Genomic DNA, 12551 nt, shown 5'->3' on the forward strand with positions numbered 1-12551 from the left:
TTTTTATTCTGGCGGAGTGAAAAAAGGGAGGGATGGATCGGGAAAATGCTCCTAGGTCTATACCTACCGGAACATGACCGAAAAAAAAGAAAGAGTGATTTTGTACCGTAGGATTACTAAACTTTCTCTACCCCGACAAAAAGATTCTTTGCGATTCCGGGGTCTAATGCGCAGAAATACTTCACAGTCTTGATTAATTTGGGTTGAGATGGGTTAAAAACAAAAATATCGACAATACAGGCATTTTCTGTAAATAATTAATTTTTATTTTTGGTAATACTAAAATGGTTGCTGCAAAGATTTAAATTTTTACAAATAAGTGATGAAAAAATTAAAATAAATGGTTCTAAACCAAAAGACAAAAGAGAACTTATCGGAAAAAAATAGTTCAAGGATAATTTGTACAAAAACAACTGTTTGCCATTGAAAAATCCTGAAAGTTGGTTACTGAAGAGCTTTTCCTAATACTTTAATAACCAAAAACGCTTAAATTTAGGCAAATTTTTTAAAGTACCTAAATCTAAAAAGATAAGAATTAAAAATAAAAATTTTTTCACATAAGTATATTTTTGATTTAAAAAAAAAGTCAAAATTCAGTTGTCTCACTGACAGTATGACAGTGCTATGATAATAATACTTTGAAATTCTAAACTCTGAATCTCAGCAAGAGTCAGAATAAATCTACTATTGAACCTACACCAATATTTAGCTACAAAACTGAGAAAAAAAATCTTTTATAGTTTAGGGTAATTTTTTTTTTCAAAATTAAAGAAGGGTGTTGACATATATTGACAATTAATTTAAAAAATCTTATTCACTTGTGAAAAGTGAGTTAAAACATTTTTTTTTAAGAAAGGAAAATACTGTAAGAAGATGTGCTCAGTTGAAGGATAGGTTGTAAAAACCAAAGACCCTCTCCAAAAAGACGACGAGCTCATATTAGTTCACCCTACAACATAACGAAAGCGTTCGTAGATTCTCTATAAATATACTACACAGTAAATATATCCATACACAATTTCATTTTTCGTAACTTCGTCTAATGTCCAAGTAGATTTCCCGATAGACCTGCAGTAGCTCTCGCTTTCTGGAGAGTAGCGCGTAACATGAATTGTTTTCTCGATAAATCACGCACAGTCTGAAGAAAGAAAATAGAAAGCGTGGTTATGACTTTATAAAAGGTCTAGGAGCCTCAGATACCTCCTAATCCATCCATAAACGACCAGCAGAAAAAGTTGTCACAGCAATTAAGTAGGAGCTACAGACACGGTCAAGACCTTGAACTTTATTTTTAGGAGAGGTAGTTTGCCGATTCCAAAAATACAATTTTCCATACCATAGCATAATTGAATGTTAAATCCCCTAGAAGGTGACCCATTGAGATGAGAGCCAGCAAAACGGGGTTTTCTTTACCTACTGTTCACGATCAAAAGCAAATATCCTTTAGTTCAGCGAATTCATTACTAAATACCTACCTTTAAGAAGATTTCGCTTTCGATCACTCCTCTTCGTAATGCATCACTTAGATAATACATAGTGTCTTCAATCGCATTTTCTTCAGCAAACAGTTTCAATATCCTAACGAAAAAACAAACATGATTTCAAAGAGATCAATTAGGGTGAGATCTCTGTAATCCAGAATCGCAGTACCACGTTACAGTATAGGAAACATCTCAAACATCTCAACTTGCCCAAAAGAAATTTAGTATCTTGTTCAGGGTCAGGGAACATGATTCTGAGTTGTTGCGTGTGTTTAACAAAATGTAAGAAAATATTATATCAACACAAAGATTGTTTTACATCAGTCAGTATGATTAAAATAATTAACTTTCTTTACAATTTTCATGACGTTAAAGTTAATTGAGAATTGTTTTTTGTAAAAGTTGTTCATAAAAGATGTCTCATGACAATTAATATGACACAGAGAGAAACTTTGATAAATATTGCAAATTTAGTGAAACACACAAGAACTTTCTTCCTATAGAAGCGGTACGACTCGATACTTTTTTTCCAGACACCCTGTACTATGTTCTCAATGATTCTGTTTTATGGCAATAGTACTATAAATGGCATGGATCCAAAAGAAGGAAGAGACTCACTGGTTATACAACGGTGCAATTGTGATGACTGCTTCATCAATATTCATATTTTCAGAATCTTTTTCCAATTTTTCCAACATGTTTTCCAAATCACGATTTTTCTCTTCTAATATTGTGACATTAGAATCTAGGTTTCCCTAAAATAAAAAGAGTAAATCTTGAAAGCAAGACAAAGAAAGTCATTACACATAGTTTGCAGAGGGGTATGAACCTCCCAAGGTTTTACCCCCCCCTTTTACCCATCCCTCCCTTCTGTAATGAAATCTTACCCCCTTTTTATAGAAAATCCATTTCGAAGGAAACTTTCTCAATGTACCCCCAAAATGATGAAAACGTGTACAAACGTGTACAAAGTATATACAGTCACGAGTCAATAATTTCACAATATATATACACAATGGTCGCAATGTGACCATTAGTATATAGGATTAAAAGATTGACCAAAGATTTCAAAACACCCCTTTCTTATTCGACCCTCCCCCTACATTTCATTTCCCCCCAGGTTTTTTTTGGCAAATATTGGTACCTCCAAAAAGTTGACATCCCATTCTATTGAAAAGGGGGTGCAAACTATGTTACACCATAATCTTTCTTGAAATTGGATGAAATTCAATAGGAATAAACCAGCCGAGGCTGGAAGGTCAGCCAATAGAGCTTAGCTAGATCGCTTTAATAAGTGGGTTAACAGATGTAAGAGATGCACTGAAACAGAGTAGACTAAATATGTTGAATAATGTACAAAATGTGAAACATTTGATAACTTGATTTTAAAATTATGTAAAACAAGCCTGAGAGCTCCTCCAACCCCCCCCCCCCCCACGAGAAGCTCAAAGTATACTTCTCTTTAGCATTGTCCATATAGTACGTACGCAAAGATTTTCCAAATATTTGACACCCCTCCCCCCTTGTACGCAGAGAACAATAGAAATGACTTTGTTTAAACAATAGATGTACGCTTTTGCTGAACCCCCTCTCCCCCCTTCACTGTGTACGTATATACTATATGGATGGCCCCTCCAGTCTGGGTAAATAAATTTTGTAGTTTAGTAACCGTCAAGTTACACAACATGCACACAACCATCTTGAAGACTTTGCTGGTCGCAAATGATAATCGAAAGCAAAACTTAAAATTCATAACTATGCGGGGAAGCTCATTTTTCCCCCGTTTTGCTTTAAACTCGCTTTTGATTGGTCTATGAATTTGGGCGATTAATTTACCGCCTTGGCGGAATAAACACACAACCATAATAAATAAATTCAACAGGGTAGCGGTGTAGGAATTAATTTCAACTGGGAGTCCTCTCTTCTGTGCCAAGCACTGACAGTGTTTTTTAAACTTTAAAACAATGTTAAATGAAGACCAGATTGATCTGTTTGTTATGGCTGTGCAAGTTGTGGCGAGAGTGTGCATGTTGTGTAACTTGACGGCAGCCGCCCTTTCGGCAAGTCTGATAAGAGATATCTATAAACTGTTATCGCATTCATTTCATTCCATCATTCAGTCAAATGTGTGCCAAGGTTAAAAAGGTTAGAAAAACACAATCTGCGTCCGGAACTAAGTGAAAAATAGTTTGATCAATTTCAACAAGAACTGTATATATTAATATTAATAATTATAAATGATCAAATTCCAAAGACCATTTGTCATAAGTTTGCAAGTCAAATAATAGGAGATGTGATGTCATCATTTGGTTCCCGTCATCTGATTTACGGTCAGCAGGTAGAGAGGGAGAGTCGGAAAGCTTTTCCGCTGCTTTGCTGGATTTCCACTGTCGACCTCTGCTCTGCACGCTCTGTGTTTAAAAGTTTTCAAATCGAAGTAGAGAGCCGCATGCTAATGGAGAGTAAACCGAAAACACCAGTTTATCCACGGTTTCTCAATTTTAAAATTCGGATCAGTCCACACGAATTCCCTTTCAACAAGACGTATAGCTGCTTCTTAACAGAAAAGTATTTTCGACTGACCGGCCGAAACGACTCCCACTTTTTAAAGAAATGACGGGAACCAAACATTTTTTTGCGATTCGACTTTATCACAAACACGTCCAAGTCCAAAAAGCACGATTGCATCCAGTCTTATATCAAATTTATACAGTAGCTGTACTTTTGTAAACTTTATCAAATCCCAATAACATTATAACACCGTCAATCCCCTAGAGGCAAACAAGAAAAATATGTTTTATTGCAAAAACTATTAAAAAGCAAAAAGCAGCATAAAAAGTATATATCAGAAAATTCAACATAAACAAAAACTTGAGCAAACAGCTTTAAACCTTCAAAGAATGTAGAAAAAGAATCCCCTTGATGAAAATCATGTGTTTGATTTGCCGAGTTAAAAAAATAAATGACAGAAATTGAAGCTTGCAACAGATTTACACTGGAAATACTTTGGTACTACACTGACTTATCACATCTGACTATCGCTTGAGCCGCCATCTTGAAACTACATTATGATCTGTAAAAACAACGCACGCTAAAAGCCTAAAAGTACCCAAAAAATTAACCCGATCGGAAGAAAGTTTAGAAATAAAAGTGATATCGGAAAATCGGATTTTTTTTTTGTCGTCTTATGATGATGGAAGAACTGAATTTTACCTATTTGAATGCTCAGCTTAGGCTGACCAAAAAACACCAAAGACGTTCAAAATTGAAAAGCTCAAAGCAAAGAAAAAAAGAAGTTTCAAATGAAATTCGCTATACCTTTTCATCAGTCATTCGTCTAACCATATCTTGTAAAGTTTGGTTTCCTTTTGAGAGGTCGCTTTTCTTAGTTTCCAGAATCTGTAACTCATCCTACACATAACAAAAAGTGAATTTATAGTGAAAACTATCTGTATACTTAACAATCTAGGACCATTATGTCATTTATATTTCCCACGTACCACCATTCGATAACGAAAATCTCTATCGATATCAGCCATTTTTTCAAGACGTTCTCAGTAAATATGCTGGGCTTTTACATATTTTCTAGGGCATGAAAGGAGTTTATAATGAGCATTTTCATAACCATTATAGAAAGCTTATCGTAATTTTTTCCTATGGTCTTTTCACGAAGATTAGACCTTGTGTTCTTATAAAATAGTCAATGTAATCGCTTCCTACCTGCCCCATCTGAAAAACTTCTTTGACTCTACGTTTTAATTTATCCTCAGCAGTTGATAGCAACGATAATCTCAAGTGTTCATCTTTAATGACACTCTCCTGCCTGGTCGCAGGGGGTGGTGGACGAGCAGGAGCTTGGGTCGTTGTGTGATGTTGCTGCTGCTGTTGTGGGTAGCCGGAAGTGGCTGGATAGGGAGTCGAGGTGGATGGGTACGGAGTATACGATGGTAAATTCGCTGGTTGATAAGCTGGTGGTCTTTGCATTGGATAGTTAGGTTGTGGCATACCAGCGTTGTGTGTTGGATAACCAGGAGGACCACCACCACCAGATGGTGCAGGGTAGCCTGGTGGATATCCTGATGGTCGTGGTTGTTGAGGTGGTGCTCTTTGGCCGGCTGGTTTGGAATACACTGGACAAAATTCAGCAAATATCATGCACAGCATGTTGATCATGCTATAGGTGTCGGATTTTTGCTGAAAAGACAGAAACAAGATAATTCGTTTTCGTGGAGTTATCAGTAAGTTTATGTATTTCCACTTTTTAGGACGGAAGAGTGATTGGGGCGATTTGGAATATAACCCGCAGTTTTGAACTTCAAAATCGAGGACGGTAAAGTGCAGAAAAGTGCTAATTTACTATTGCCCTCAGTTTATAATGATCTAAATAAAGCTGAAGCTAATCGACTCTGCTGCTGAAAAACCCAGATACAAAAACTGCAGTTTAAGTAGAGGTTAGACTGCTGCTAAATGAGACTTTAATACATCACATATATAAAAAGAATAGCGAAAATGACAAAAATCATCACTCAACAAAGCTTCAAATTAAATAAAATCAAATTGAGACTTACTGCTCTCCATTCAGATAAATATGGCATGTAAACCTTTCCGGAATTATCGACATGCTTGTTTGGTTTGATAAGCATGTTTGCTGTAGGTCGAACGAAGACCAATGGCGCATTGAACGGGTGACTACTCAAAAGCCAAATTTGTATAGGTATATTGTATGTGCTGCCTATAATGAAAAATATAAGAGTGTTAAGAACTATCATCTATCAAAATCAAATCATGGTCATAGACCAAACAAAAGAAGAATCTAAACTGGGACTACACAACGGAAATATAGAAACAAGCTGTTTGTTTGTTTAGAGCGATATATTTATTCGACAATCTATAATCCTACCTTTATAGTTGACAGGGATTGTGCCTTTTAAACATATCAAATCACGCCTTGAGCCATCTGTGTGTACTGAAAAGGAAAATAACCATAAGGTATCTTGAGTGTTTACAATGGAACAGAGTATGTTGTTCTCAGAGACAGAATCGTGCAGAATCGATCCAATCAAACAATACTCCATAATAAAGCAAAATCGAGAGGTTACCTTGTTCCATTTTGTTAAAATAGCCTTAATTTGCACTTTACCTTACTTACTGATGCGTTTTAATAAGTAAAGTTAATCATTGTTTTGGTATCATATAAAAATCCGAAAATTCACAAAATTAGTATTTTCTTCTAAATATAAAATTTGTGGGGACAATATATTACCATAGATATCTTCATCAGGGTGTAGATCTCCAAAGGCTCTGAGAGCATTCAATATATCCTTCTTCGCCTCATTCTTATGAATGTACTGAAAAATACAAAAAAATTCTAGAGTCTATAAAGAATATAATTTAGAATTGTAGACTATATGGACTTAATGTTACATTTATGAGTACGGTATTTCCAAGACTGTATAAAAAAGGTGTTTTATAACTGGATAAGAAACATAGAAATTTTAAAAGGTGACAGCTAGACAATGTTTTACTGTTAAAAGTTGTAAAAACAATGTAAGAATTTGAAACTTACAGATTTTGACTTGAGTCTTTCATTGACAAATACTTCATAACTCATTGTAAGGTAGCTAGCTAAAAAAGGTTTTTAAAAGAATTACACAAGATAATTTTTTGGAGAGATGTAGAATGTCTCTTACAGTTTCCATTTCAATGTAAAATTTAAAAATCCCTAACTTAATAAACCTTTAATTTAAGAAATAAATACTATACAAAGGCATAAAAAATTTGAATTGAAATGTAATTATGTTTTACTTACCTTTCAAAAATTACCCAGAACAAAGGTTACGATCAAACCATAATTATTATTTTCAAATTAAATTATTATTAACTAAGGAAGCAGAAGTAAGTGAATATATTTCACTAATGATTTTTTTTTGCTTGGTTATTTGAATCTAATATATAGAAAATGTCATATCCCTGTATCAATTGAAATAATAAATAACGTACTAAAACGTGAAACGCCCAGGAAACAAGGGGAAACCGCAGGGAAACGAGACGGAAATGAGAGGAAACAACAGGGAAACTAGGGGAAACGGTTAGAATATAATAAGAGGTTGAAGAGACTCTCGCATGTCAGTTGTCTGATATTTCTGTACCTGTACCCCATTGACCATAGACAAGCAAAAAAACAAAATTGATCGAGGCGAAGCCGTTATATTACTTGATTTGAAACGGATAGAAACAGTAAAAATTACTGCGTGGTCGATGTAACAACGTCAGTATAACCAAATCAGTGGCTTTGAAAAAATAACAGTTGATGAAATATTTTGTACCCAACAAATTCTTCTTCGTTTCTTTCCTATCGTAATGCTTTAACGTACCTTAAGGGAACTTATTTTAGCGGGAACTAATTTTGGCGGATTTGGCGAATTTAGACAAAATTTACCAAAACTAGTTCCCGCCAAAATTAAATATTTTTCTCACTCGTCAAAATAAGTTCCCGCCAAAATTAAAAGTCTTTAAGATTTTTGCTGAACGCCAAAATTAGTTCCCGCCAAAATAAGTTTCTTTAAGGTATGATACAGCATGAAGTGCAGGGAGTGATTAAAGCTAAGAAATAATTATAATGTAACAAAGTTCTAGGCGCACGAGGGCCTCTGGAACTGATCGTGACTATACGTATTTTACAATTGTCTTGTGTTGAATCTTTTCGGGTGTTTACTCCATGCAGTGTTGAGTCTTTCTTTGAGACTTTGACTGTCTTTGCTTCAGCGACATCTTTTGGCAATTTATTCCAGGTTGGTATAGTTTGATAAAAGAAGGAATTCGTTTGTACACCACTGAGTCCATCGCTTCCAAAGTTTGGGATCATCTCAAAGTTGTGCCTACGTACAATGCAATGTTTTAAATGTACTTGTACTCATGTTTACAAATCCTCGATTGATTATGCCAAGTATCGCGTTTGCTTTTTTGACTTGCTTTGCAATGTGTTCTTCAAATGTAAGTTCTGAGTCAATGAGGATTCCAAGATCTTTTTCTTCAAAGACGTGTTCCAATTGGCGTCCATCTAGAGAATATGGATGCGCATGTTTGATGTTTCCAAACTTTCCTAACGTCAGAACGTGACACTTTTCAGGATGGAATAGTAATAGCCAGTCTTTCGACCATTCTACAAGTGTGTCTATATCAATAAATTGCCCACCCTAAGTATCAGACTTCAAGTTTTTTTTAAAGATAAATTATTAATGAATTTGGAGCTGTGGTCCTGTTATCCTGCAGGATAATTTGCACCCAGAATTTAAAAAAATAGTTAAACAATGAAAATAACTGAAGCTACCTCCAGCTGAATGTAATTGTCTTAAGTAACGATCTTCTAAATTGAAAAAGCTATCCAATATTGACAAATCAACCTATCCCTTTGATTTCCAGACGGAAAATGACTTAGTTTCCAATACTTTTCAGTTTTGTCTCCCGTTTCCCTTCGTTTCCCTCGTTTCCAAGTTGTTTCCATGTCATTTCCAAGTCGTTTCCATGTCATTTCCAAGTCGTTTCCATGTCGTTTCCAAGTTGTTTCTTCTCGTTTCCCTGCCGTTTCACGTTTTAGTAAATATGAATAAATAAGCAATAAAAAGTGAAAACACTTTCATTCACATCGCTTATTATCTTACAGCTCGGCAAAAACTGTGTGTTTCCATTTCAAGAAATGACTCACAAGTAATAATTGATAACGCAAGCAATCAATAAAGAAACCAATAAAAAATCAAAGAGGAAAACCGTAAGTGGGAAAAAATGATTTTTCACCAATCTTGGAGATTGTCCAAACTCAAATTTTTAAGTTTGCTTTCCTTACAGTTCCTTATACACAATTTTACACAGTGTTTACTGCCTGCAAGTTCTTTGTTGATTTTTATCAATTTAAAAATCATTCAAATACGGCAGAGCTGTTAGAGGTTAGAGGAGCTGTTACTTTCTTGAGACAAAAAAAGCTCTCCTTGGAGAATGCAAATGTTTTGCCACGAATATTAGCTGCCAAATGTCTTGATTTGGAGTGTCAATCAAAGAAAAGATTACATAATGAATATCAAGAATTTAATAATTGATTCTAAAAAGTGAAGGATGATGAGAAGTCCTTGCTGTTACCATTGGAACCTAATTTCTTCCCATTTAACAGCAGTGCAGCTAGAACTACAATGTTTCTTGGTTAGAAAAAGCTATACCTGTTTTCTTTTCTCTTTACAGAATCAAGAAGCCATCAACATCAACAAACTTCACACGTTTCCTCATCAGAAACTTTTAAATTATCTGCCATTATGACTTTCTTGAAGCCGTTCCGAAATTAACCAATTGGGTTAGGTATTGAAATTCCTATGGGAGTTGTTTTCCGAGGTATGTAAAATAGCTAATTCGGCAAAAAAGTAGCCTCATTTTTATTCTTCCAAGCGAGATCGCGAGCTAAATTACTCCACATACATTACATTCTCTCAGTCAATAAAAACATGAGCTATTTCAATGAGAGACAAGGAAGGAAGTGTTTCATCCCCCCGATAAAGAGTCCCTTTCAACGCCAAGTCTATGCATCCATTCGTATGCAGGGACCAAAATTGTTCAATTGCTTACCCAAAGATTTGAGGAATCTTACAAAATGCAAAAAAGCTGATTAAAAAAAAAACGTCAAACAAAGAGAACCTGAGGCATAAACATTGGGCCGATTGTTATGGTTTTTAAAACAACCAAAGCGATTAAAAACAAACATGACAAAGTAACATTTGGTATGGAATGAACTTCTCTAAAATTTTTCTCGTGAAAATTTCTTTGCCGCGAAAGAACATCAACAAATTATACCCCTACCCACCTAAACCAGGTGATGTCAATCGAACTGTTCTATCACTGAACTAATCAAACTCAATCGAACTTGAGCAAACGATAGGAGTTTGATTACCGAATTAAATCGTACAGTCATCAAACCGAAAAATTCTGGTAAAGTTCGATTAGTCTGATTTATGTTCGATTCAAGATCATTTTTTTCTCGCGCGCTCAAGGGGAAAACATAGTGGGCACCCCCCCCTGGATTCAGGGGGGGGTTGAGGATTTTCAGATTTTTAAAAATAGGTGGGGGTTGGGTTGATTAGAAATTTCAGGTGGGGGTAACCCTATGTAGGTGGGGGTAACATTTTTCAGGTGGGGGTTGTCAAGTTTTCTGTATTTAACTTCGTTTGATTTTGTACTTTTTTGTCTTTTTCAACTTTCCACATACTATACTAGATAAAAATATAAACAAATGACTAATTTTAATGAGTGAGTGTTCAAACAAAGCACATCTCTTTATATCCATTACCTATGACATATGTTTCCTAAAGGAAAAAAGGATAAACTGAATTTTCAGGTGGGGGTTCGAAGATTTTACAAATTTAGGTGGGGGTTGCTGAAAAAGGTGGGGGTTGGGCTGATATGAGATTTCAGGTGGGGGTAACCCTATGTAGGCGGGGGTGACCTTTTTCAGGTGGGGGTTGGAGGGGTGTTGCCCACTATGGAAAAGGAAAATGATCGATATTTGTTAAAGGAAAAACGCCAGAAACAAACCCAAAGACCAAAATGTATTTTGTTGTTGACAATCGATCCTGTGAAGATGAAAAAATTTCTGCTATGCTTTTTTTTCGGATTGCTGAAAAACTCTATTTTCGATCTTCCTTAAGGTAAAGAGGTTGAGAGATTTGTGTTAGCGAGGCAAAAATCGATAAAAAGCTGGTAAAATCGTAATCCTCAAAAATCGAAGTTCCAGCCTCACTGTACGGTGGCGGAGCAGCACAAACTTGTCCAACAAAATTGGTTTATCAAACTGATCGAACCAAAACCCATTGATCGAACTTAATCAAACACTCACAATGTCTTTTAAAAATCTTAGAGTTCTTTAATCGTGCGCTGGAGTTTGATTAGTTCGACAAGTTCGATTGATCGGGTCTGGGATAGGTTGCGGTTGACATTGCCTGGTCGTTTAGTCCATTTGACGTTTTCCTAGGCAAGTCTGAGTTTGGAAGGCTCCCCTTTTAGCGGAAAAAGTTTGTCAATACCACCCCTCTGTAGCTACAATTTTTGGATTAGCCTATGCTATTTGGTCACAGCTATTTCAATCTGAAAAATAAAGACATCATCATGTACAGAAAAGGTTTAAAAGCAGCACTTTATCTAACAACACTGAAATTTCCAGGATGACAAGGAGACAGAACCTAGATGGTAACTCCTTGAAAAAATCTTGACACCCCGAAGCCAAGATTCAGATTGCAAGAAATATCATGAAAAATCATCAATGGGCTCTTCCAGAAAAAAATTGTACATGGGGGTGGAGGATATAACAATTTTTAGTGATTTACCCCCCGAACAGGCAGTTGGAGTTCTATCCTAATTAAGCATATTTTTTTCGATCGCACGGACTTTCTTAATTAGGATTATCCCTTTGTTTTTCAATCCTAATTAAGAATATATATCGAATTTCCAGTTTTTTTCCAAAAATACAAATTTCCGCAGATTCTTATCAGCCTCCAATGAAAGAATTTAGTGTGTAGAGCAGATTTTGAAAGTTTGATACAGTAATATGCCAGTCTGGAAAGGAGGGAAATGTTACGCCGGAGCTGCGCCAACCTAACTGGGAAAAGTTGAGGGCAGCAGATCTCAAACCTCAAATCTACGCCGGAGATATCCGGCGCACAAGCCGCAATTTCCAGACTGGGTAATATGGATGGAGTCTTGAGTTATGACAATTAGAAAAATGTTCTATTACCCGCCACAAAAACGCGTATAGACCTTTTTTTAAAGAGGCAGCCATATTGAATAATTATGTACTCTAGCATAAAAACAATGATACAGCCATGCATAATTACTGTATCATGCATATTTTAAAAATTATGCATGGCTGTATCATTGTTTTTATGCTGGAGTACATAATTATTCAACATGGCTGCCTCTTTAAAAAAAGGTCTATAAAACGCGGGTGTATTGCCCTATCCTACACCGTAGCAGATAAACATGTACAGTAACACGGGCTTTAATATTATAATTAGAACTAATGTGCCTAATTAGGCA

The 12551-nt window shown here is 35.6% G+C and overlaps 1 protein-coding gene across 1 annotated transcript; it reads right to left on the reverse strand.

The window, feature by feature from the left end:
* Positions 1–247: 247 nt before the first annotated feature.
* Positions 248–7383, reverse strand: LOC136810674 (tumor susceptibility gene 101 protein-like). Its single transcript, XM_067067246.1, has 10 exons — positions 7291–7383; positions 7048–7106; positions 6745–6829; positions 6382–6447; positions 6050–6213; positions 5202–5675; positions 4800–4892; positions 2100–2236; positions 1476–1578; positions 248–1138 (listed from the first exon to the last, which is right to left on the reverse strand). Exons 2-10 carry the CDS (start codon positions 7090–7092, stop codon positions 1040–1042), a joined length of 1266 nt encoding a protein of 421 aa, XP_066923347.1. The 5' UTR covers positions 7093–7106; positions 7291–7383; the 3' UTR covers positions 248–1039.
* Positions 7384–12551: the final 5168 nt, after the last annotated feature.

Source organism: Clytia hemisphaerica, unplaced genomic scaffold (genome assembly GCF_902728285.1).
Source record: "Clytia hemisphaerica strain Z4C2 unplaced genomic scaffold, Clytia hemisphaerica genome assembly, whole genome shotgun sequence".
Taxonomy (NCBI): domain Eukaryota; kingdom Metazoa; phylum Cnidaria; class Hydrozoa; order Leptothecata; family Clytiidae; genus Clytia; species Clytia hemisphaerica.

Coding starts and splice junctions, on each gene's coding strand:
- LOC136810674 (XM_067067246.1), bottom strand. CDS start 7,092: ATGAGTTATGAAGTATTTGTCAATGAAAGACTCAAGTCAAAATCT. Junction 1,579..2,099: donor ATTGCACCGTTGTATAACCA/GTGAGTCTCTTC, acceptor TTTTTTCGTTAG/GATATTGAAACTGTTTGCTG. Junction 1,139..1,475: donor AAAGCGAAATCTTCTTAAAG/GTAGGTATTTAG, acceptor TTCTTTCTTCAG/ACTGTGCGTGATTTATCGAG.